Below are 27,365 nucleotides of genomic sequence, written 5' to 3'. Positions count from 1 at the left end.
GAATTCATATTCGTACCATTCAAGTATAAAAATGACATGAGTGGGCAAGGCAAAAGCTATCTTCAAAAAATATGGAGATACTGTAATTAGAAATGTTTTTAGTTGTGAAGAATTTGAACGTCAGAGACTGTAGAAAGAACAAGTAGAGCAAGTAAGGAGGCTTTTTTGTGAGTAACACATGAATTTCAAGCATGTACTGTTAAAGTTGTCGCCAAGTAGTAGGAGAAATCTCAAGCATATTGGAGAAGGATGTGAGTAGTCCTTAAAATGCATTATCTAGTCTAATGTCTGCTACAAGTCATAAGAATGGCAGACTATTTTGGTGACAGCGGTGGTGTAACTGCACTATGCAGGGGTCAGTCTTTTCCACTTCACAGCAAGTTGGGGTATACTCTAGCTGATGGTCTAGTATTATTGCATGTGCCTTTAAGTGTTGCAGCAGTAATTCTAAGGTGTCTGATCCTTCAGTATTTTGTTTCAGATTGTAATGAAAACTAAAGCCACCAATCACACTTCTAGAGCTATGTTAGGATTATACTGAAGTGCTACCATCTTAAACATCTTTCACAATGGTGTGAAAGTAATCTTTTTGCACAAAAATGGATGGATAAAGTAAAGAAAAAAGCCTCTTAAAATCAACAGGTGCTACCTTCCCAAAATTTGGAAATTTCTATTCTTGAAATGTAATTAAAGAATGCATTATTATTATAGAAAAAACAGCCAGCCTTGCATATTCTCCATCTGGTTTAGAGGCTCTGCTGTAATTTCTTTCCCACAGTTCAGACACTGTGCATTTGTGAAGCCAGATGTCTTTTAAGGAATCTTTTGTCACGGTTAGTTTCCAGCAAGACTTGTTTTTTCTGCTTGTGAGAACTCGGTAGGGGTTATAAAAAGGACATCAGTAACTTTGTCTTCCTTACAAACCCCCAGCATGAAGAGATGTACTTTGAATTTTATACTAGACTTTACTACTGGGCTAAATTCTTTGGCCTGTTATTTGATTAGTTGTGGCATATAATGAAATTAAATGATTGCTTCTCAAAAATATTTCAAGTGTTCCTCTCTGTTGTTGATTTTTTATTCAATATAATGGCCCAATTAAGTGAGACATCTTTTTTTTCATACATTTTCCCCTGCTTATGAAATACTGAGGAAAGAGCCCTTGATTACAATATTTAGAGTTTGGTATAATCTGTGACTTTTGTCTTCTTCAAAAAAGGTATTATGCATTAGTTGATTGGTTTATATTCAGGTCTGATTATATTTAACCAATGAGTTTTTCTTTAAAGCAGGTCCTTTTCTTAACAAAGTATTATTGGAACAAGAATGTCACTTGTATGAAAAGCACAGCAGTGAAATTACAGTGCCCACCATATCATTTGGGATAGAGCACCATAATGTTTGTAGCAACTGCCAGCACAGAAAATGGGTCGGGGGTAGGGTGGGGGTTTGTACAAAAAAATTTTGTCATTTCTACATAGTGTGACCAAAATGTATATAAACACCCTTAAATTAATGTCTGCAATGTACACTTTAATCGCACCTGAATTGTTTGATTTGTAATTTTAAACTGTGGAGCAGAGGGGTAAATCAAGGAAAAATGTGTTCTTGTTCCAAACATTTCAGAGGGCACTATATATGGGTCCAAATGTTAATTTACAGAAAAACCTCCATGATTTAACGAACTTTACATGATTTATAAGAGGACAAAATAGTGCTAAATTGATGTTCTTATGGTATAAGCCAATATTAGAGCAAATCAAAGTTAATAGTTTTCCATATGATGTCATAATTGTTTCTAATATGCTAGATCATGGGTTTTCAAGTATGGTCCTACGGGGCCACAGTGGTTGCATTTTTTTGTTCAAACCCAATTGCTTAATTAGAGGCTGATCCTTACTGATTGCAGAATTGTGTAATTTTATGGTTTGTTAGTGTTTCATTCTGCCATGTCAGTTCAGTCTCACTGTATACTGTAGATTTTTTTTGTTTACAATGATATCTTCAAAATGAATTGTGAACCAGAGCAAATTAGTAAATTTCAGACCTGTCCTCTTTCATTTTTTTCCTTCAAATATTTTATTAAAACAGACATCTCTCCACTTATCACCAGGATCATAAACCAGTCCCTCCTGGTTGGCCGTATTCCTTCTTCACTAAAAACTGCTGTCATCAGACCTCTACTGAAAAAACCCACCCTGGATCCTGAAGTTCTCTCCAATTATAGACCCATCTCCAATCTTCCATTTCTTTCTAAAGTTCTGGAAAAAACAGTTGCAGCACAACTTCATGATCACCTCAAACTGAATGATCTGTTTGAAAGGTTTCAGTCTGGTTTCCGCCCTGGCCATAGCACCGAAACAGCCCTGGTCAGGGTCACCAATGACCTTCTGATGACAGCAGATACTGGTTCCCCTTCTTTACTCATCCTCCTTTGACCTGACAGCTGCTTTTGACACAATAGACCACAACATCCTCCTTCACCGCCTGAAATACACCATTGGACTCTCAGGAAATGTTCACAATTGGTTCACATCTTACCTGACCGGCAGAACTGAGCATGTCGCCCTGGGCAGTGCAAAATCTCATACCCACAACGTCACCTGTGGTGTCCCACAGGGCTCTGTTCTTGGCCCCATCCTTTTCACCATCTACATGCTCCCTCTTGGAAATGTCATTAGCAGACATGGTTTATCTTTACATTGCTATGCTGAAGACACTCTGCTTTACCTCAGGACTACCCCCACCTCCTCTTCTGCTCCTCTGCCATTATCTACATTGACTACCTGCCTGGAGGAGATAGAGGCGTGGATGAGGCTCAGTTTTCTTCAGCTAAACAGATCCAAAACCAAAGCCATCTTAGTTGGCATATCACATCATCTCCACTCTTCTACCATCACCAGTATCACTTTCGCTGGCCAAAACATCCCCCTTTCCACGTCTGTCACCAATTTGGGTGTTAAAATGGACCCTCAACTCACCTTTGACACCCACATCAAACACCTCTGTAAGTCTTCTTTCTACCACCTCAAGAACATCGCTAAACTCCACCCAACTCTCACCCTGGCAGATGCAGAGAAGCTCGTCCATGCCTTTGTCTCCTCCAGGCTGGATTACTGGAATGCGCTCCTCATCGGGATTCCTGGCAAGAGTATTCAGAGACTCCAGTATATTCAGAATAGCGTTGCCAGGATCCTGATGAGGGTGCGAAAGCATGACCATATCACCCCAATCCTGAAAACCCTTCACTGGCTCCCTGTCCCACTCAGAATAGAGTACAAGGTCGTTCTCCTCACTCATCAGTGCATTTATGGACATGCCCCCCTTTACTTACAGGAACTCCTTACCCCTCATACCTCCTCACGCACCCTCCGCTCTGTACACACTAACACTCTCCAAGTCCCTAGAACCAAGCTTCGCAGTATGGGTGATAGGGCTTTTTCATCTGTGGCGCCGAGACTGTGGAACGCTCTCCCTGACTACCTGAGAGCCCCACAGTCGACTGATGTTTTTAAACGGAATCTAAAAACTCATCTTTTCAGAAAGACATTTTGTTAAAGTATAAATAGATTTTCTTCTTTTATTATTTTATTTTTACTCTGTAGCACTTTGAGATTGCTAAAGTATAAAGCGCATTATAAATAAAATTTTATATTATTATTATTATTATTACCTCATGCATAACGCACCCCGTTGTAAATGGGAACAAGAGACAGTATACAGTGAACTGATGGTCTTATTGTTAATTGGCAGCTGGTTAAGATAACAAGAAGCAACAGTTTAGCACTAAAGGACACAATTAAGGCTTGGGAATCTTAAGAAGAGAGTTAACAAAAATGAAGCTTAAAATGTTCTTTTTGCAATATCTGAGTCAATAACAATAATTGGCTTCTAATTAGGAATTTGGGTTGGAGCAAAAATCTTCAAGCACTGCAACACTCCTGGACCAAACCTGAGCACTCCCGTACTAGATAGATAGGTAGCACTGTGATGGAATGGCACCCTGTGCAGGGCTGTTTCCTACCTTGTGTGTAATGTTGCCAGGATAGGTGCTGGTCCCTAAATCAAATTAGGACATTTTGGAATGTAATCTTTTATATAATGACACATTTACTGTATACCACAGAAGTAATACTGCTTGGAGAGCACAAAGTGGTTTGCTGGGTAGAACGTCAGCCTTATGAACATTGTCACTGTGAATGCTGGTGAGAAGAAAGCAGCAGCATGTAGCAAATGTGGAATCTGGAGTAAGGAAAAATAAAAATAATTTCATTTGTCATCTGATCAGGCAGTATATTTAAAATGAGTTGCCTTAATCAAACTTAAGGGGGAAAATAGTCTTGTCATTTGAGATATGAATTGAGAAAACTAATACATTCAATTGAGATAGCCTGAAAGCAAAATCTATCACTATGATATGTATGCAAGTAGTGTACTGTGTTTTAGTTTTAAATAAGAAGAAATAACATAAAAATAGAAGTGTGAATATTACTTTTAACTTGTTCCTGCATGTACCTACCGTAATTGTCAAATGTCAATAAAGTTAAACACAATAAAAGCTTACCTCATTTAACTAATCTGTGCTCATTTAAGTCATTGCTTTATGTAGAACCTTGCTACAATCTCTGTATGAAAATGACAGAATTGTGGCATTGTAGTTAAGGCTTTGGACTTTAGGTTGTGGGTTCAAATCCTGACTCTTGACACCATGTGACCATAAGCAAGTCACTTTATCTGCCTGGACTCCAATTGAAAAAACAAAATTAATTTAGCCAATTATATGTCTCAAATGTTGTAAGTCAACTTGGATAAGAGTATCAACCAAATTAGAAACAATAACAATAATAATAACCTCAAGGTCCACATCTTGCATCAGCTACCACTTGAATAGACTGACTATCCATGAACAATTTCTCTGGGTTCTGTATATAGTGATATCTTAAGGGGCTTCTCTATTTCTAGGATCCATCTAGGATCACACAGGTATATAATTTGCACTTTAAAGTAACTAATGCTACACTTTTTGTTGGTGCTGGTTACACTGGTTTGTCTCTTCATATAGTTGTAGATACGCTAGGTGAGTCGCATTAACATCAATTATATTTAGTTTTATTTGTATCTGGTTTAAATTTTCCAGCTAGCAGTAGGCAGAAAAATATAATCCTGACAGTCAATTTCCTTTCTCAGAGAACATAATTTGTTGCACGTTATAATTAAGGAAGCTCCATCCCAATCATCCTAACCTACAGTACACCTTTTGTGTTATGGGATAGAAGATTTCTTCCTTTGACCACATCCCTTTCTGTATTCCCGTAAATAGTCCCCATAGGAGAAGAAGCATAGTCATACTCCTGACTGCATGTTAGAATTAGGATTATACTACTAAGATATGTATATCTTTGGGTAAGATATTTTTATTTTCCTGTGTGAAAAACATTTTTACTTGCATATTAAAGTAAAAATTTAGCCAAATAAAACCATAATCGAAGGAGATCCAATGGAGGACCTACCATAATTGCCAGATCTCTCACCTAGGGTTTCCTTTCCTGTTTCTAAAATTACAATTCTTAGTATTTTAATAAATAATTAATTTTACAGCTGTAATATGACTGTAGAATGCCTAATTTTATAATCAAACATTTTCTTTACAGAAACTTAATCAGGAAAACATCAAATTAAAGCAGGATCTTGAAGATTTGAAGTAAGTTGTGTTTAACTTGTATGCTGTAAATGTCATGTATAATTAACATGTAAGAATGTTATTATTTTATACTATTTTAATGTTTATTTTTACATGTGTAATATCCTTAATCAATCCATCATTCCACTTTACGGCTCAATGAATATAAAGTTATGACTACTTGAAAATGTGTGGCATCCCACGACAAAGAAAGTCTGCTGAAGACTGGCCCCTAATGTTACTTTAGTTGGCTTCACCAGTAAAAGATACCTGGGTGTTCAAATAACTACATGCACCAGAAGAAGATAATCTTGGGTTTGGGAGCATTCATGTCCATACAGATTGTCACAAACTCCACTCTGAGACATAGTAAGGTTTGGGGCAGCCACCCATACATTTGGTATCCTGGCTGCAAAGTTGCAAAAATATAAACAGCACTGATGTACACAAAACCGAGTCCAAAATAGAACTGAGGGAATAGGGAAAAGGTGGAGGCTTTTAAAGGGGAAGACAGGAAGTGAGGTCAAAGGAGTCGGGTTCATAAGGGTCATCAGCCATAGGCTCGAGCTCGGACACAACATCACGGGCCGGAGCCAGCAAGATCTTCCTCCATAGGCTCGTACCCGGAAGTGACATCAAGAGGGCCAGGTGGAATCTCTCGTGAATGGTCTGCAAGAAAGGGAGAAAAAGAATCAGTACACTCTGCCACATCCTGGTCTGATTCAGAATTGCCCTTACTCAAGCCCTTTAGCTGCCTCCCATGCACACGTGTGTGACAAGATGTAGACATAGAAGATGCTCATTTAGATTTGATGACTTCATCTTATCATCAAGAAAAAAACCACAAAGCTCAAATGGATTTTAGGCATCTTCAAAAAACTGACCAAAACATAATTTTATGTAAGACTTATTCTGTAGTGGTAATAATTTAAAATGAGAAAAGAGTACAGTAGTACATTTATACACAGTATTACATTTGCATGAAGCCTACTATTTTTTAAATAAATGGTTTGTTAGCTTTTTAAAACACAATTTATCAAAAGTAATCAAATTTAGGTCCACAAAGGGAAAAAGGACTGAAGCCTCCTCCAGCAGCATTGAGCACCAGGAAAAAGTCACTCCTAGATAGGATGCCAGAGCTTCTCAAGGCTGTCTTTCATACACATACAGTCCAAATTAAAGTCATCAGGTAACCTAACATGTTAGAATGTGGTAGGAAACCCAAACAGTCACGGAGAGAATGTACAGACACCACAGAAATGGTGATTGAGTCAAACATATGATGCTGGATCCATAAGACAGTAGTGTTGACCACTGTGCCGTTATGTCTACTGATAAAAAATAATTCTAACACCATCGGCACCCTTTCACATTCAGGGCATACTTTCACAGTCCAGTAGATAATATAAAAATACCCCCACTTTGATATTCATTATATGTCTTTATATCCATGTAAACAACATTGTACTTTTATCCTTCTAAGTTCTTCTGTTTGCTTAATAAAGCTTTTGAACTGCAGGTAGAGTTAAAAAAAAGTTGCTATAAAATGTAAATAATAAGTGTATGCTGCTGTTGGATTGTTTAACAGTATTGATCACTAACTAAGCAGGTAATTTGAAATACTAGGAAACAGTTCAGTTCATACCATTTAGTCTTAGTCCTTGTATGCCCTTGAGCTGGTTACCTACAATATCCTATTAAAATTCCAGTTTTAGAAATATGGACTCTATTGTATATAATTTAATTTTTGTTTTCTTTTTTTTGCCAATTGTATCCTGTATGTTTTTTAGAGGTTTAAATTTGAAATGCAAAGCTTTCACTGAAGGATGTCTGAACAGTCAGACCAGCTAAATATTGTTGTTATGATCACATCATTTCTATTTTGTTGCTTTTTAATTTTGAAAGTTATTGTCTTATTTTTATTACATCACTTTGGTGCCATTTTGTTGTATGTTTGTCTGTGTTATTTTCATTGTGGTTGCCATTTTGTTCATAGTAACAGTGTCTGTTGCTAGTCGCTCTGGCATGGTGTATGATGACGTGTGGGCATAGTATCTGACAGTATCATGCATCAGTTGTAAAAGATGGCTGTGTATTCACTTTGATGTCCAAGCTTTGACTGTCTCAAACAAAACCATCATTTTTGGATGTGACAAGGGTTAAGGATCTTGAGTTAGCTTTAGGAATTTTTGACATCTATTTTTGTTTTCTCCTTTGATTTTTGATGTTCAGTTTTCACATATTTGTTTTGGTATTTAGGCCCTGAGTGTTTATTGACAATCCCTCCTGGTTTGCTCTTAAAAAAAGAATTCCCTGATCCCTTTCTAATAAGAAAAGTGGTCATTTTGACTGTTGTTTTTTACCTGGTCCTAAAGGCTATGACAATAATTTTATTATTGCACCTCAACTTTGAAATCATGGGGCATACTTTTCCCACTTACAAATAGGACTAAAATACATTGTTCCTTTGAATATTATTCAACTAATGCACCATATGTCCTTTAAAAGTATTTGAATTAGAAGATGTTTTGTCACCCATCCATGCATTTCTTTGGTTTGCAGGTAAACAAAACAAAAAAGTTTGAAAAGAACTAAATTCATGCTTATTCTATAAAACAATTCCAAAATGGCCTGGATAAAATTATTGTAAGCCTTTAGAAGTTATAAGAAGCACTTGTGTTGCAGTGATCCTCTTTCAAATAGTATCTTTGTGGCTTAATTCTTATAATTACTCATATGAAAATGCAGAAATGAACTCGCTCAGCTGCTTTGAAATCCTGTGTGCATCGTGCTAAGTATGGAAAACAGAAGGAAAAGCAGTGAGATGTCTGAGAAGGTAAGAAAGAAGATAATAGCCAAACACAGCTAAGGTGAAGGCTAGAAGACCATGTCCAAATGGCTTGATGTTCAAAGATGATGGAACTGCTGCTAACATTCCTGGATGCGGCTGTATGAGTGCAATTAAGCCAAAATCGAAGAGAAAGACTGAGTGATGTAGAAAAAAACAAGGAAAACTTCAAAACCGATCCAAGCTGACCTTCAAGCTCAAGGTACAACCATTTCAAGTCACATCATTTGGTGTTGAGTGAAAATAAGCTTCATGGTAGAAATCCTAGAAAAACTCCACTTCGAGAACAGAACAACAAAAAAGCTCAAGTACAGTTTGCTAAAATGCGTGTTGACAAAAATTTGGGAAAAATGTCCTTTAAACAGATTTTTCATAAATGACACTAACTTTGTGTTCACAAAAAGCAAAATGAAGTTTTTCAAAGAAAAGAACCCCATCCCTTCTGTGAAAAGTTGGGGACGCTCAGTGATGTTTTGGGGTTGCCTTGCTGCCTCTAGCACTGGGTACCTTCAAATTGTGTGCAGCACAATGAAATCCGAAGACGTTCAGGGAGTTTTGGAGTGAAATATATAGGCCCAATATCATACATCTGTGTTTCAGCTGCAGGTCATGGGTCCTCCAACAGAATAAAGACCCCAAAACATACTTCAAAAAGCATCCAAGAATGGTTGAGAAGAAAACACTGCATGGGAGTAGTTCGCTTTAAGTCCTGATGCAAATCCCTTTTGAAGAATGGTGGAAAGAGCTGAAGCTCTCAGCTAGGAGAAGGCATCCGCCAAACCAGAGAGAACTGGAGCAGTTTGTTTTAGAAGAGTGGGACAAAATGACCAGCGGAGAAGAGTTAATATGTCATTGATAGCTACAGAAAGTGCTTGATTGCAGTTATTGTTTCCGAAGAGAGTGCTACAAAATATTAGGTTAAAAGTGCTAAATATTTTGCCATGCCATTTTCTTTTCCTTTAAAGTAATATAGTCATAAATCGAAAACAAAGTATCTGTTCTATTAAATTGTAAATTAAAAATGGCAGATACCAAACAAGCACTTGCCAGCTTCATCTTTGATTAGAGAAAATTGTGAGTTTCTATAAAAAAAAAAAGTGGAAGGATAGTAATATTTTTGTCCTTATTGGCATGTTTTTTTTTTATTAGAGAAGGTCTTCTGAGAGGGTCAGTAACATTCTGTACTATAAAGTCACAGTAATTGTGTCCAGTGAATAGGATCTGAAAATATACTATAATTTTCATTTCTGAAACTGTGATTCAATTTAAGTGTCATTTTCTTTTATTATTAGTGTAAAAGTAGAATGAATGTAACTTAATTTTTATTTTATTTTTTTAAAAAAGCTTGCTTTATATTGAAAAAAGTTTGCATTGTGTACAAAGTTGTAGTTCGTATACACAGTATTTTTTTAAAGTTTATAATACAAATTTAGTTATATTTAAAATATCCTACACAGGTCTCAATATCAGCAGCTGCTTAATGAAGGCAGCGGAGAGAAGTATGATGAGAAGCGGGTGAACTTATTAAAGGCGCAAGTGATGCAGCTAGAAAGACAGGTGAGTACTCGGTCAGCTTTAAATAAGCGTGCTTCGGAAGTAGCACACACATTATTTTATATTACTCATTACATTTAGAGATGGAAACCCAAGGTATTGCTTATATACTGTTTATTAGCACTTCATCAAAACTAATATTTTTTTAAAGAAATGCCTCATTTCTTTCATTATAGTTCTCTCTGTACAGTTATGTGGGTAAAATATTGTCTTTGTAAGAACAATAATAAAGGATGCAGTCAAATTTTGTTATTCTGTAAGATATCAAGTACTTTAGACCTGGCTGTTATTTTTTGAGATAGTTATTTCTGGTTATCTGTTTGAAAATTATGTAAAATAGGAAGCTCCAAAATGTATGCTATTTTTATTATTACTATTGTTTTTTGTAATATTAGTGATCTGTTGCTGTGGTGCAGTTTCAAGACTACAAGAAATTTTGGGGCACCAACCCTTTCATTGTCTGGAGACAAAAGCAAAAACAAAACAAAATGTGCTTCAGTGGGAAAACTCAGGCAAATGGTAAATGGATGGGCTATGTAGTCAAGTCGTTGCTAGTGGGGCTCTGTCCGGGTTAGTCAGTAAATGACAGGATGCCCGGGTTTTATGGCAGCTCTGCCAGAAGGGCTGGGGTCAGTTGCCCTTACTGGTCAGCCTCCCCGGTCCTCTGACAGTTGTTATATTTTTTTTATTGATTTTCTCAAGACTAAACTACAATTTGAAATTCATGTACATGATACAGTAAGCTGTATTGTTAGTGTTTTTTTTATATCTTTTTGCTGAGGCTTCCGCGTAGATCCATTAAGATTCAGCTTTCTAAGGCACCCTTTTATCAACAAGTCCTTTGCCGAGCAGAGTTTGATTGTCAGGGACATTTCTAACTACCATTATATTATTGTGTAAGCAATTTAAAAATATGTCACAATGAAATGGAAAATGACATACTGTATCTTTACATCCAGCTGTCTCTACACCCTGTTTCTAGGTTTACAGTTGTGATACTGTGATAGCATGTAAAGGAGGTTTACATAATTTTTATCTGACTGCTGACTGTAGATGTGTCTCACTGTGCTGGCTTCATTTCCCATTGTATGTGTTAACACAAAACGTCTAAGTCCTTTCATGGTCTTATTCATAAAAAAAAAGTTTTTTTTTTACCTTTGGTCTTCATTTCAGGTGGGAAAATATGTTTAGGTTTTTGTTTTCATATCAAACACTTAGATTTCTGCATGTTTTCAGTTTTCTCTCAAAATTAATATACAAATTTTGGCAGATCATCTATTACCCTGATGAAAAATATGAGCAAAAGAACCCAGAAAGCATAGAGTAGAGGAGGTGACAAAGGACCTTGCTGAAATAAACCATCATTATTGTGTGCATTGTGACACAAAACATATGCTACTACTCCTGGGAATAAAACTGCTGAACAGATTCTATGCTGTACATGGCTATAGTACAAACGTTACTCTAGCCTGTGATAATTATTCATTCATCTATACTTTTTATGTTGTAGAATGCTTTGAGCAGAGTATAAGAGCCATTCATGCCTGGATTTATGTTTGTTCAAGGAGGATAGCTAGCTCGGCAATGGACCAAATGAAATACCAGATTTAGAGGGGCTACATAAGAAACCTGAAAAGAAAGTAGCATAGCTGTTTGAAGCCTCAAGGCTAAAATGTAGTAAGTCCAGTGGGAAGATGCAACATTAAGAAGTATTTAGCTTAATGCTGGACCCTAATGGTATAGAATTTTGAAAATGGTGACAAAATATGGGACATGCTTTCAGTGCCACAAATGTTTTAGGAAGATTGTGGGCTCAACTAGAGTTCTTCTTGTGCATGAAAGGCTAGCAAGTGTAAAGGGATGATCAGGAAAGAAAACGTAAACAGGCAGAAAACTGAGACCACAAATCAGTCCTTTTGAAAGTCACTATCGATGTCTAAATCCTGAGAATCAAAGCAAAAGCCAGAGCCAGTACTTCTTAATAACACAACTAACAAATGCACGAAGACAGCCCTTTCTTTGATATCTAGAAACTTGGATAGTGACACATACAACATAGCTCCGCATTGATGACATCAGCCATGTAACTTCCAGAATCACATACCCTAGTAAATGTCTTTCATGCCATGATGATGGCAACACAAGGTGGTGCCCTGGGAAAAACAAAATCTCCATGAAAACCCCACAGAATACATTCTAATAACTGATAAAAAAAATTTAATATGAAAAGAAATTCTAAAATCTGATTCAGTGCCACAATGAACCCTTACTGGAAAGTAACTATTAATGATAAAGGCTTAATCAAATGATGAAATTCATAACAACTAGTTGATGGATTGATTTTACTATTATTATTTAGTAATTTTTATGGACTTGCCTAGACATGAATATAATATGTAAATATACACTCTCTGGCCACTTTATTAGGTATAATACTTTTTCAACTTTTTTTTAATGCAAATATCTAGTCAGCCAATTGCTTGTCAGCAGCTCAGTGCATTTAAGCATATAGACATTGTCAAAAGACGACCTGCAGAAGTTTAAAGCAAGCATTAGAATGGGAAAGAAAGTGACTTGGAACGTGGCATGGTTATTGGTGCCAAACAGGCTGGTCTGAGTATTTCAGAAATTGCTGATCTACTGGGATTTTAATGCACAGCCATCTCTAGGGTTTACATAGAATGGTCAGAAGAAAGGAAAATATCCATTGAGTGGCAATTATCTGGGTGAAAATGCCTTGTTGATGCCAGAGGTCAGAGGAAAATGGCGAGACTGGTTCCAGCTGATAGAAAGGCAACAGCAACTCAAATAACCACTTGTTACAACTGAGGTATTCAGAAGAGCATCCATGAGTGCACAGCACATTAAACCTTGAAGCAGATGGGTTACAGCAGCAGGAGACCACACCAGGTGCCACTCCTGTCGGATAAGAACAGACAACTGAGGACTACAATTTGCATGGGCTCACCAAAATTGGACAATAGAAGATTGGAAAAATATTGTCTGGTCTGATGAGTCTTGATTTCTGCTGTGATTTTGGATGGTAGGGTCAGAATTTGGCATCAACAACATGAAAGCACAGATTAATCCTGCCTTGTATCAACGGTTCAGGCTGATGATGGTGGAGTAATGGTGTGGGGGATATTTTCTAGGCCCCTTAGTACCAATTTGAGCATCATTTAAATGCCACAGCGTGCCTGAGTATTGTCGCTGACTATGTCCATCCCTTTGTGATCACAATGCACTCATCTTCTGACGGCCACCTTCAGCAGGATAACAAACCATGTCACAAAGCCCAGATCATCTCAGACTTTTTTCTTGAACATGACAATGAGTTCACTGTAGTCAAATTGCCTCCAAAGTCACCAGATCTCAATCCAATAGAGCACCTTTGGGAAGTGGTGGAACGGGAGATTTGCGTCATGGATGTGCAGCCAACAAATCTGCAGCAGCTGAATGATGCTGTCATGTCAATATGGACCAAAATCCCCAAGGAATGTTTCCAGCACCTTATTGAATCTATGCCATGAAAAATTACGGCAGTCTGAAGGCAAAAGGGGATCCAACCCGGGGCTAGCAAGGTGTATCTAATAAAGTGGCCGGTGATCACTCCACTGTCACCAGCACACACCTGGTCTGCTGTGATAATATATATAAATAAACATTACAAAAACTGTATGATGTCTGTGTCTGTTACATCATCTAAATACACAATTTCTCAAATCCTTATCCATACATTTCACTTTTTCATTTCTGAAGCTTGCTGGGAGAATTAGTTCAGCTCTGTTCCTGTGAATTAAATGACAACTATTAAGTTATGATGATCCATTAATAATAATAATATACAGTATATATTTATATAGCACCTTTCATACATTGAATGCAGCTGGATTACAAAATGACAATCTATATATATATATATATATATATATATATATATATATATATATATATATACTAGCAAAATACCCGCGGAGAAGTAGTGTGTTAAAGAGGTTATGAAAAAGTAAAGGAAACATTTTAAAAATAACGTAACATGATTGTCAATGTAATTGTGTTGTCATTGTTATGAGTGTTGCTGTCATATATATATACATATACACATATACACAAACATATACACACATATACAGATATATTATATATACATATACACATATATTTTTTATATATATATTTTTTATATATATATATATATATATATATATACACATACATACATACATACATACATATACACACATAGATGAACTTACAATAACATAGAAATCAATATAAACAACATTAACATCATTATCATATGAGAATATGAAGTAATATATAAGAAGCACATTTCATATAAATATAAATTATTAAACAGTAAAATCTTCTTCTAGGGCGGCACGGTGGCGCAGTGGGTAGCGCTGCTGCCTTGCAGTTGGGAGATCTGGGGACCTGGGTTCGCTTCCCGGGTCCTCCCTGCATGGAGTTTGCATGTTCTCCCCGTGTCTGCGTGGGTTTCCTCCGGGCGCTCCGGTTTCCTCCCACAGTCCAAAGACATGCAGGTTAGGTGGATTGGCGATTCTAAATTGGCCCTAGTGTGTGCTTGGTGTGTGGGTGTGTTTGTGTGTGTCCTGCAGTGGGTTGGCACCCTGCCCAGGATTGTTTCCTGCCTTGTGCCCTGTGTTGGCTGGGATTGGCTCCAGCAGACCCCCGTGACCCTGTGTTCGGATTCAGCGGGTTGGAAAATGGATGGATGGATCTTCTTCTATAATTTGCTACCGTGGCTTTTCGTTGGTCTGTCCAGGATTTTAAATCACCTGTAGCTTGCAAACCGTTTCACCTATTGACTTGAAATGTGGTACACATATAATACGTCATGTCTGCTATCCGCTTTATGGGTGATGATTGTATTACTCTTTTTATGTTTATTTTATTTTAGAATCAACTCCTATCTGCGCACAACAGGGCGGCCGTGGGCAGATGCGTATGGTGTATTCACTCCATGTTATCGTGCATTGCGCTGTCACTGGTATTTTGATAAAAGAATTTGAACAATATATAAGAAGCGTATAAATTATTAAACAGTAAAAAATTAACATTTAAGAAGTAAAGTTACATTGAGTACTACTGCAGTGCCTTCGGGTATACCTCATTTTTTGTTTGCCCATTACATGCTTAAATGTATACATTTTTTGGTGTACCTACCCGAGAACACGCGACATATAACCGAGCGTGGGAGAAGCATGTATTTTAAACACGCGTTGAGTTCATCTGCTGGTCTCCCTCGTGGAATAACTGGTAATGTTTGACTAAAATGTACAGCGAGTAAAACGACATTACCTCCTTTTTTTTTTTTTACGATCTCTGAGATCTTGCTTTTTTCGGTTCAAGGCTTCATAAGGTCTTTTATGTGCCATGGTGTACTTAATAAGTACTAATTATCCCAAACCATCATCTTTGAATGTTGCAAGACTTTCGCCTTGTATGTAGATCGGGGTAATTACATTCATTGCATTCCTAGTCTGAATCACAATCTGATCGTATGGGTGGTTACCTGGCACTGTAGGGTTGCCACCCGTCCTTTAAAATACGGAATCGTGCCGCGTTTGAGAATGAAATTGCGCGTCCCGTTTTGAATCAATACTGGACGGGATTTATCCCGTATTTTTTTTATCATTTTTTTTTTAAAGCAGCGTGTCATGCAAATCATCCCACACGCATTTTATGAAGATGCCTCCTTTCCTACTTTTGATTGGGTAATACTTGATGTCATCGTTAGTTTGATTGGTCTTTTTAACTGTCCAGTGAGGAGGGCGTGTCTTTTAAGTAGAGTCTGCAAAGTGTTGGCACTGAGATGTGGCGTTAGCGCCATAGTTGAAGCCCCTAACGTTGCGGTCAGCAAGTCGGCTAACATCCGCCATGTGCCGTCTTTCAGTTGCGAGAAGCAGATCATAGAATGGTTGAAACTGTTGCCCCTAACGTTGCGCCACGGCGTGTGGTTCGTTTATACCTCGTGTCTTCTCATTAAACTTTTATCTCGCGAATATGTTATTGCAATCCGCAGCGGGAGCGTTTCTATAAACTTAATTTAAACTTACGTTTTACACCGTGCTTTGTTTCCCTTATGAACATGCTTGTATGCTTCACTCGCTCCGTTCTCAATTGTTTAATTAATTTTTTGCTCTTCGCTGTTTCCGGCTCTTCCTCCATTTCCCCCTACTTCGTTCTTTTATCTCGCGAATATGTTATTGCAATCCTTAACGGGAGCGTTTCAATAAACTGATTGAAAATAGTTTTGCATTTACCTTTTTAGTAAAAGGCGAGCTTTTAAGCCTGAGAAATCACCCCGTAAATGCACACGTTTAATTGCACATGTGTTAATATGTATGGTTACACAGTATTAAAAGACAGTGAACAACGTCAGTTACCTTTGTTCCCGCGTTTGATAAAAGGTGAGCTTTTAAGCCTGAGAAATCACCCCGTAAATGCACACGTTTAATTGCACATGTGTTAATATGTATGCTTACACAGTATTAAAAGACAGTCAAAAATTAACGTCATTTACCTTCGTTCCCGCGTGTGACTCGTGCTGTAAATCTCTTCCTTGTTTTTAGTTCACGTGATTACGTAGGAGGCGTGATGACGCGATACGTGACTCCGCCTCCTCCATTACAGTGTATGGACAAAAAATATGTTCCAGTTATGACCATTACGCTTTGAATTTCGAAATGAAACCTGCCTAACTTTTGTAAGTAAGCTGTAAGGAATGAGCCTGCCAAATTTCAGCCTTCCACCTACACGGGAAGTTGGAGAATTAGTGATGAGTCAGTCAGTCAGTGAGTGAGTGAGTCAGTCAGTCAGTCAGTGAGGGCTTTGCCTTTTATTATTATAGATATATATATATATATATATATATATATATATATATATATATATATATATTTACTAGCCAACCCGTGGCGTAACATACGCCGCATAATTATGTATTGATGGGTGAACACTTGCTGAACGACACAGTTGTCCAAATGGGGTGGGTTTGTGGATACCACTGTGAATGAATGAAAAGATGGACCTCTGGAGAGAGCAACATACAATTGTCCGTGACTGAAAGCGGGATTGTCTGTGACGATGGAGGCCATGCTGGTGAAAGTTACTTCGTCGGTAGGGATAAGTTTCAGCACTTGTTCATTAAGGTGTAGCGAGTCTTCGTTGTTGACGCTTAATATAGCTTGCATACTGAGTTGTTCTGGAGTCACAGTTGAGAAACACTTTTTTAATGTCTTTGAAGCACAGGGAAAAAAATTAACATGTGAAACATCCGTAATGTAATAAGCCACCAAGAAAAGTAACATTGCAACAATGCACGCTACGATCTGATCGCTGTAAACAGAAGTGAAAACAAAATCGAGGCCGGTGCATTCTTTAACTGCCTTGTAGCGCAATGGTAGTGCTGCTGTTTTGCAGTAAGGAGACTGTGGAAGATTTTGGGTTCGCTTCCCGGTTTCTCCCTGTGTGGATAGTGCTTTGAATACTGAAAACACTGGTATATCAATGTAATGAAGTATTATTATTCTTATGCGTCCAGCGCTCTCTCTCTCCCACGCCTGTATGTGTGTGTGTGTCGCTCGCTCTCTCTCGCTCGCTGCACGTGTTTTCCTGCAGGCATACCAGTAAGTGAATGAAAAGATGGAACTCTGGAGAGAGCAACATACAACTGTCCGTGACTGAAAACTGGTTTTGGCAGATACATGCACATCTTTTTGAAAGTTTGGCCCTGTGCCTTATCAATTGTCATCGCAAAGGCAAATCTAACAGGAAATTGTCTTTGTGTTAAAGTAAAAGGCAAATTATCCGCGACAAACAAACTGTTTTACACGCTGCATACCAACCCGCGGCGTAGTATACGCCGTATAATCATGTTTTTTAAGCAGAGGGAAAAAATGAACATTTGCAAAATCCGTTACGCCGCTTTCAGTAAGTACAATGCACACGCGTTTAATTTGTCAGCCACTTTTTGCCAGCCATCTTTTCTGGTTTGGGCTGCTTTTGCAGGGTTACCGCTTGTGCATATTAAATCTTGAAATCCTTCGAGTAGCTAATTAACTAACTAACACCCACCCACCCAGCTTGTGAGAAAAAAATGTGCCCGTTCTTTCATCATTTTGTTGCAGCCTATCAAAGACTTGCTGATCATGTTTTCTAGAGTCAATATACAGAGGAACCTCGGTTCACGACCATAATTCATTCCAAACCTCTGGTCGTAAACCGATTTGGTTGTGAACCGAAGCAATTTCCCCCATAGGATTGTATGTAAATACAATTAATTCATTCCAGACCGTACGAACTGTATGTAAATATATTTTTTTAAAGATTTTTAAGCACAAATATAGTTAATCATTACACCATAGAATGCACAGTGTAATAGTAAAAACATTGAATAACACTGACACAAACACCTAGGCTCCCTGCTCAGCTGCATGCTCTCTCTCTCTCTCTCAGCAGCACGCGAGCCTCCCCCCCCCCCCCCCCCCCCCCCCTCTGAGCAGCACGCGAGCCCCCTTCCCCTCTGTCTCTCAGAAGCACTCGAGCCCTCTCTCTCTCTGTAACATTGCAGCAGTTGTATAAACACTTTTTTTTTAAATGAGTTTTAAGCACAGGGGGAAAAGAAGGAACATTTCAACAAATCCGAACTTCTATTTAAAAGCCAACCAAGATAGTAACATTGCAGGAGTTCACCATTTTTAATCAGGCGATTGACAGTAGTGGAGTCAGGCACAGAGAAGGTCAGCTGCTGAGAAAGCGTCTCGACTGTTGCAGGGCGGTGAAGCAGGTGAGACGCTAATGAAAAAGAGGCACAGGGCTTATTGGTTTTTAAAGACTGCTTCCTTCATTGTGTTTTAACTTCAGTTTTAAAGGATTGCGCGGCTCTCTCTGTCACGCTGCCTGTGTGTGCGCGGCTCTCTGTGGCGCTGATGTGTGTGCGCGGCTCTCTCTCTCGGGCTGCCTGTGTGTGCCTCTGTCTCTCTCTCGGGCTGCCTTTCTGTGCCTCTGTCTCTCTGTCGCTCTCGCGCTGCCTATGTGTGTGTGGCTCTCTCTCTCGCACTGCCTGTGTGTGCCTCTGTCTCTCTCTGGCGCTGCCTCTGTGTGAACCAAGGTTCCACTGAGGTTGACTAATGAAAAGTTAATGTGGCTCAGAGCTGCATGTGGACTGTGGCACAGACAAACAGAAATGACGGCATGTTTTCCGAGGCGTCGCGTCCGAGTTGGTGGGCGTGGCTCTGCGAGTTGTCGTCGTATCAAATGGTCTTAGAGTTGGTGGGCGTGGCTCCTTCCTGCGTGCGCCATGGGTGTCTTACTTGTCGGCAGCTTAGTGAATCCACGCCCCTTCCGGCGTGCTTTCCATGGGTGGCTACTTGTCTTCTGGCTTAGTGAATTTTATATATATATATATATATATATATATATATATAATATATATATATATATATATATATATATATATAAATTGCAAGAGTTGTCTATCAAACACCCACCCCTGGCCTTTGAACCTTGATCTTCCTTTGAAGTGACAACTTATCCCATAGTACATGCCATGTGACCCAAGATTTTGGCACACATGCGATGGTGCGCCTGACCTGATAGGATCTGCACAGTCACATACCCTGTTGAAGTGCAGCATGCCTAAAAACAACAAAAGCGCAGCCATGCAGCATGTGCAGTGTGAGCCATAAACTGAAGGTGCGGCAGCTGCAGAATTCTGCATTGATGCTACATACACAGCTACACACACCACTTGCAATGAAGGCCTTGATGACACGAGCCTTGAGTTAAGGTTTCAGACAATATGAACACTCCTTGCACCACTGACAGGAAAGGCCAGTTATTTATGGTCAAGCAATCACACCGCAGGTCTGACACTAAAACAACCTTGGCAACTCATGACCATGGCATTAATTTTGTTGAAATAACTGGGATTGATGTGTTGCGTGAGAGGTGCATACGTTCAAACCACATACCTGACAGGACAAGAAACACACCAACAGGTGCTGAATGCTACCTGCGTTCCACAGGCTAGCTTATCGTCTTTATCACTTACATCACAGGTGTAGAACTCCAGACCTGGAGGGCCGCAGTGGCTGCAGGTTTTCATTCTAACCTTCTTCATTAGTGAGCCGTTTTTACTGCTAATTAACTTCTTTTGCTTTAGTTTTATTAACTTGACTCAGGCCCCTTAATTGTCTCTTTTTCCTTAATTAGTAGCCAAACAATAATGAGACATCAAACAAGCCACCATATGACCAGCTCACTTGTGCCCATCACACAATATCTGAAAACAAAGAAAGGTGAAGATCTCTGTAAAGTTGATCTCTCAGGTCACCAAAACATTTTGATAATGTTCTTAGAAAAAACAGAAAAATCAACAGATTTGGAAATGTCTGCTGTGGCAGAATGAGAGCAACAACAAGCCATTGAATTAAACAACGGGCTTAATTAACCGCAAGAATCAGCTTCTCATTAAGGGACTGTTTGGAGTGAAATTGGTTGGAGTTTGAAATCCCGGTTTAGCTGGTCATCTGTTGGCTCGTTTCACGTCTCATTTCTGTTTGGCTGCCATTTAATGAAGAAAGGAATCAATTCAGAGGACTGAATCCTTAAAAACAGGGCTATTGAAATGAATGGAAAAGGAGTTAATTAGCAGTGAAAACTACTCACTGATTAGGAAAAGGGTTAGAATGAAAACCTGTAGCCACTGCGGCCCTCCAGGCCCAGTGTTCGACACCCCTGTCTTACATGACTCTGGTATTTGCAAAACCTAACAAAGTTCTTACCACCTTCCACTCATGAACAAGGTGACAGCACCCCCCAAATTGTGACCTGCGTTACTGTATCTCCTGACAGCTACATTCACAAATGCTCACTATGAAATGCAATGCACAACTACGTCTTTTTATATCATTGTGGGTAAGGATTAACCACCCTGTATCTACAAAACAACACCCCCTTTATTCTGAGAAATGAATGGGTGCAAAAGTGGCTTATGTACTAGTGTAACCAATTAACTACATATTATGATGTTATATTTGACATCATCTATGCAGCATTCAGCCCACGGTCATGTCCTTGGTCAAGCATACAGTTCATTTTACTGTGTACACCAGACCTGTCAATAACTCTGAAATGTACAACCTTGCATTTTTGAAAAAGTCACCACAGTTGTCCACACTCATGTTGCCGTTCACTTTGCAATATGGATCAAGAACCACAATTAACCAATTTTTTAAGTAAAAAAAATACAGGCGGATTAAAAAAAACACACACACAAAACACCAACTAAGCAATGGACCTAATCCTTGATGGAACAGAATGGACCCCGATTTTTTTATATAGCTCCTAGAGATTCTTTTTTTTTTAGAATGTGATAGAAATAGATCAACGGGAGACAGCACATTTCAGTGAATAAAAGTAATTAGTAAATTTTACTTTTTTTGGTGGTAAACATTTATTAAAGCACACAGTATATTAAGTATGTACTAATTTTAGGCTTCAATGCTGATTTTTTTTTTTCTTTCATTTTGTTGCTTTGAGTAAATCAGCTTTACATCACATTTATAGCATTACTGGATACTGCTATTGGTGATGTCCTGTAGTACAGAGTTCTGTAGCAATCTCTTCCACACCATACACCAGCCAACCCGGTGTTCCTTCCCTGGGGTCCATGCTCTTACGCTTTTACAAACAGAAGGAAAGAAGAATACAAACTGCAAGCACACACAGACGACATACAGCTTCCACAAGTTGACACATACTTCACCCCGTTTACACTGGACCCACTACAGCTGAAACACACAGTACTTCAAGCTTCTGGTTTAATGTTTCACCACATTCTTGCAATGGGTAGTCTTTATGTTTTCTATGCTCTTTTTATTTTTTCCAATAACACTTTTCTTTCATTTTTGACTTTCGCATTATACCGCCTCTGACTGTGTTTTCCATTCTGTTTTATTTGTACTGTCAGGTCAACAGCTCCACATCTTTGACATCTATTGGAGCCTCTATGTTCAAAATTCATATTCAAGTTTTATCATTATACTGTATTGGCGAGCTTCATTCCTTTCATTTGCATTTTATTTGAGAGCTGGAGGTCTGCATGTTCAACTAGTGCTAAAAATATATTTACAAAGATAAAAGCAGATACTACTGAATATCCTTGTAAATTTGTGTTTCTAATAAATCTAATTGTAATGTCGTTCATTTAATTGATGAAGAGAATTCTGGTAGACTTAAACCTCTCAGAGTCTGTGGTCTTTATTTGTTCAAGAATACAATCACTTTCTAATGTTGGATAAAAGGCTCTCCACCTTTCCTGGTCATTGTACATTACATTAGCTATTCCCCACGGCTTCGCTCGCGTATTAGTGAAACAGGACAGTGAGGAGGGCCCTGTCCAGCTCTCTACTCCTGATGTCACTCTTCCCCCTCCCCTTGGCCCGCAACCTCTGTGTTGGATTAGCGCAAATATATCACTCCTGCAAGCAATCTGTGATTCTTTGCGCAATGAGAGAAGTTGCAAAATCAACCAGAATGTTCAAGCAAATTTTAGAAACAAAAAGATCTAAATCTGTTAAGTAGTTCTCTTAAACTAAACGGAGTTAAGGTTATGCCCCGAGGCAGACGTGTGAGTAAGGAGGGCCCCGACCCCCTCCCCGCAGCCTGATGAGTCTTTCTCGGATTTGCGCTAGTAAATTAGTACCGCAAGCGAACTATGATACTTAGCGTGATGAGAAAGTCACAAAATCAATGGAATCTTCAAGCAAATTATAGAAAAAAACCTGATCTAAATCCGTTAAGTAGTTGTCTCGTGAAAAGCGGACAGACATACAAACGGGTGTAAAAAACTATAAGAAATTTCACTGTTGGACCACAAAATTTTTAAAACCGTTTCTTAGCAAGTCCCAAGTCCTCATGGTTTGGGAGATTTCATGATGAGTGAGACAGTGGTATTTGGCTTTTATATACTGTATATAGATTAAATTAATGTTAATGATATATGAATGGTTGCCGTCTTTAAAAAATAAAACAGTTGCATACATTAGTATGTCACGCATTGAAAGACTAAATATTTGAATCAGTGTTACAGGAATTAATGGAGCGCAGCAGTGCTCAAGAAAACTTGACCACATACATGCCAAATTTATTGTTTACTGCAAATGTTGAATTTAAAAAATTTTGCCTTATTTTATTTTAAGGTTACAATGGCGTTAGCCTTTCAGTGAAAAGTAGTAATTTGACCTTTTATAAAATTATTAGATAGGAATTAAAATGGGTAAATTGATAACAGAATACAGTACTCTCTCGTTGAAAAGGCATTCAATTCATTGAATACCTATAAAAACATTTGTTTAATAGGGTCGAGCAGAAGAGAAGCAAAACTTTGAATTCTGAAATTAAACACTGGCTAGACTGGCTTCAGTAGTTTATATACCATCAGCTTACCTTCTTTTGTGTAAGCTTTGTTAATGCTAATACTGTGGATGCTTCTGTATATTTTAATTTACTTATTTTTTTTTTCCTATTTTAAGGTAATACTTCTTGCAGAGGGGCTAAGTTCTCAAGCATCACGACATCTGGAAGTTGAAACTTTACTACAGTCATTCAATGACAAGATAAGGTACTATATTACATTTACATATGTTTTTTGTGAAGGTCAACATCTGCAATAGTCACTGCAGATGTACTGCAGATGCACATATATACAAAGAAAAACATAAAAAAGCCAGACTGGAATTTGCTAAAATGCTTATTGACAAGCCAAAATGCTTCTGAGAGAATGTCCACACAGAAAAGAACACCGAACTTACTATGAAACATGGAGGAGACTCAGTTATGTTTTGGGGCTGCTTTACTGCACCTGGCATGGACTGCCTCAAGTCTGTTAAGGAAACAATAAAATTGCAAGACCATCGAGACATTCCGCAGAGAAACATATTACCCAGTGTCAGAAAGCTCTGACTCAGTCGCAGGTCATGAATCCTCCAGCAGGACAGCGACCCAAAACACGCAGCTAAAAACTCCTAAAAATGGCTAAGAACAAAAATTGGGTTATTCTAAAGTGGCCTTCTATGAGCCCTGATTTGAATTCTATTGAACATCTATGGAAAGAACTAAAACATGCAGTCTGGAGAAGACCCCCTTCATACCTGACACAGCTGGAGCAGTTTGCTCAGGATGAGTGTGCCAAACTATCTGTTGAGAGTAGCAGAATTCTCATTGAGAACTATAGTGATTGTCTCTAAAGGTTGTGCAGCAAAATATGAAGCTAAGGGTCCCATTTTCATTTGTGTTATTATTTTATGTAATAAACAATAACGGGTGTCAATTACTTTTGTCAGTGTCAAGTTATTTCAGAGACGAAATACCTCAAGTCTCTTAAGGAAACAATAAAATCGCAAGACCATCAAGACATTCCGGAGTGAAATCATATTACCCCCCCCAACATACACACACGCACACACACACACCTACCTTTTCAATACAGCCCATTAGTGTGTTGACATGACCTGGTGTTTTATGATGAGCCCTCACAAAATATTAGGTAAAGATGCTACTATATATAGTTTAATCTGCACAGTTTAAGGAAAGATATTGTGAACATAATTCAATTTAGTATATTTCAATTTAGCATTCAATTATTGTGATGAAGACAATGTTTGTCATTAAAAACAGTAACACAAAATCATTGCCTGTGGCAAGGCTGTGTAGTTTAAGTAATATTTTTCAGGTGTCATTGGTTTCTAAATGAATGTTGAGTATGTTTGAAATTATAACTTTGTGCATTCATTGAGAGGAATGTTCTCAAATCCTTGAATACCATAAAATGTAAGCATATGGCATGGCACTATGCACATATTATAAGTTGAGCCATATACTAAAGAAGGATATCCATAGGGTTCATGTCAAGATCAAGGTCAAGGAGAATTTTTTTTTTTTTGTGTTTTGAATGAAGTAACGAAAATATGAGTCAAAGACAGAGAAAAATATACAATGAGAAAAAACAGAAATGCTTATTTAGAACATTAGGAGAATTCTGACTAAAACAGACCATTTAGTCCAAGAAATCTCAGCAGTTAATTTTGTCTAATTTTTCTAAAGTAACAATGAGTTGACTTTTGTAAGTCCCTAATGTAAAAGAAGTAAAACTTTCAAACATTTGTGCAGAATCTACCCTTAACAATTTTCCATCTGTATCCCCATGTTCTTGTTGAAGAATATAATTTTAAAGTAACATTTGGGAACATACTAATTACTTTGATAATTACAAATGCTTAAATTTCTGTCATCTCTTAATTGCCATTTGATTAACCTAAAAAGGTTAAATTACTTCAGTATTTTGTCATAACTCATAACGCGTAGTTCAGGAATCTGCCTAATTGCTCTTCTCTGGATGTTTTCTATTGCTGCTGTATCTTTTTTGAATCTTGGAAACGTCTGGATATAGATAGTGACGAATCTACTATGGCTTCTAGGTCCTACGTATAATTTGTAGTTTCAAACCTTTCATTATGTATTCAAATCTAACATTTCTACTTCCTGCACATAATACTTTTACTTTTACGTACATTGTATTTCATCTACCACAAATGTGTGCACCTCTGTATTCTGTCAAGGTCTCTTTGTACTGATTTGGATGATTCTAGACTATATGTCATTCCACCAATATATGTTTAACATATTTTTTATATTTGTGTCCAGATTGCTTATATAGAGGTCCCATCTTTAACATCATCTAATTCTAAAATTAATTCTATCTCTGTCAGAGAGTGCATATGCGTTTCAATGCTTATGCCAGTTTTGTACTCGTCTACACACTGCACCCTCAATTGTAATTTCTAGTAGTTTAATGATTAACCTCTCATGTGATACCTTATGAAAATATTCAGATAAATATCATCTGCACCTCTCTGGTCATATGCTTTGTAAGTTCCTTTTAGAATTCCAGCATTTTATTGAAGCATAATCTTCCCTGTTTGAATCCATGCTGCTTGGACTGTTTACCAGTTCACCTTTTCTTAATAATTGCTTCAGTTAATTTACCCATAGTTGTATGTTAGGCTTACCAGTCTATGGTTACTTTGATGAGCTGACCACCTTTTTGTTTTAATAATTTGATGTTTGCCAACTTCCAATCGATAGGAATTTCCCCGGTGTGTTCTGAGTTTTGAAAAAGAAACATCAGTGGTTAATGTAAGCAGTCACAAACAAACTGCATTTTATTTCTTGTGGGGTTACTTTTTACAGCTCAATTGCTGGAGTTTCAAATAATTTCTTTTATCACATTGTTTGTATTCTGCATTGCATGTTTCTGTTGCATGTCAGATTGCTAACATAGAATTAATAGAGAAGAGAATGAGGTGAATCGTTAAAAATTGTCTTTAGCGTTTATTAAGAATATAGCTGTTTCATAGATGTTTGATTGTCCTCAAGCACTCTTCTCCCTATTGTAATCAAATATTGTAGCTTAACTTTATCTTGAGCACATGTTACAAAAACATGAACAAAGATGGAACATTCAACAAAACTGATATATTGAACATTTGTAAAATGAAGCAGTTAACAGTAAAGATATTCATTTATCGTAAGAAATACAGCATTTTCCTGTATTCTCACATATTTCTAAGATGTATGTTTGTATAGCTTTTTATGCACTTTGTTTATTGTTGAATACTTTGTCTTTACTATGTATATGTATATAATCCATGTCTTTACTAAAACATGGATTAACAACTTCAAGAAAATGTTTTTTTTTTCCTTTTTAAAAATGTTATTAAGCAGAATAAGATGTACCAACTTTTCATGTATTTTCTGGCTTTTTTTTATTCTCCTGAACAGTTTACTAATAACTTATGAGAATCAGTCTCCAGAAATTGTTGTGTCACGTTCTGAACTGAAAGAATTGGTGGACTTGTGTGGCAAAATCAGGCAGAAATTACACAGGAACAACAAGGTAAGGAAAGATTTGAAAGGTAATTAGAAAACTATCAGCTATTGCCCAGTACCCTATGCTTGCAGGGAACTCTTTTTTTAGCATTGCCTCTTGAGGAGTCTTGGAATCGGTTATTTATCCTAGCTAATCTTTTCTTTTTTTGTGTGTTTGTTTTTATAAACTTATTAGGCTTTTTGGAATTCTACACAGTTGCTATAATTCTGACTGATAAGCTTTCTACCACTATTGGAACATCTTTATTCAGTTTAGTTCAGCTTATTCTTATATGGTGATCTTTACTGATTACAAGCTCAGGATGC

The 27,365-nt window shown here is 37.7% G+C and overlaps 1 protein-coding gene across 1 annotated transcript in view; it reads left to right on the top strand.

Moving 5' to 3' along the window:
• The window catches only part of LOC114654898 (uncharacterized), a 352,238-nt gene that overhangs the window by 56,881 nt on the left and 267,992 nt on the right, over positions 1-27,365 (top strand). The window contains exons 2-5 of the mRNA XM_028805743.2: positions 5,652-5,701; positions 9,986-10,085; positions 23,645-23,733; positions 26,952-27,066. Coding sequence (XP_028661576.1) covers positions 5,652-5,701; positions 9,986-10,085; positions 23,645-23,733; positions 26,952-27,066 — 354 coding nt within the window. The remainder of the gene's footprint in view (positions 1-5,651; positions 5,702-9,985; positions 10,086-23,644; positions 23,734-26,951; positions 27,067-27,365) is intronic.

This window comes from Erpetoichthys calabaricus, chromosome 7 (assembly GCF_900747795.2).
Source record: "Erpetoichthys calabaricus chromosome 7, fErpCal1.3, whole genome shotgun sequence".
Classification (NCBI taxonomy): Eukaryota; Metazoa; Chordata; class Cladistia; order Polypteriformes; family Polypteridae; genus Erpetoichthys; species Erpetoichthys calabaricus.
Note: the sequence above shows the minus strand (reverse complement) of the source record. Positions and strands in the feature narration are given on the sequence as shown.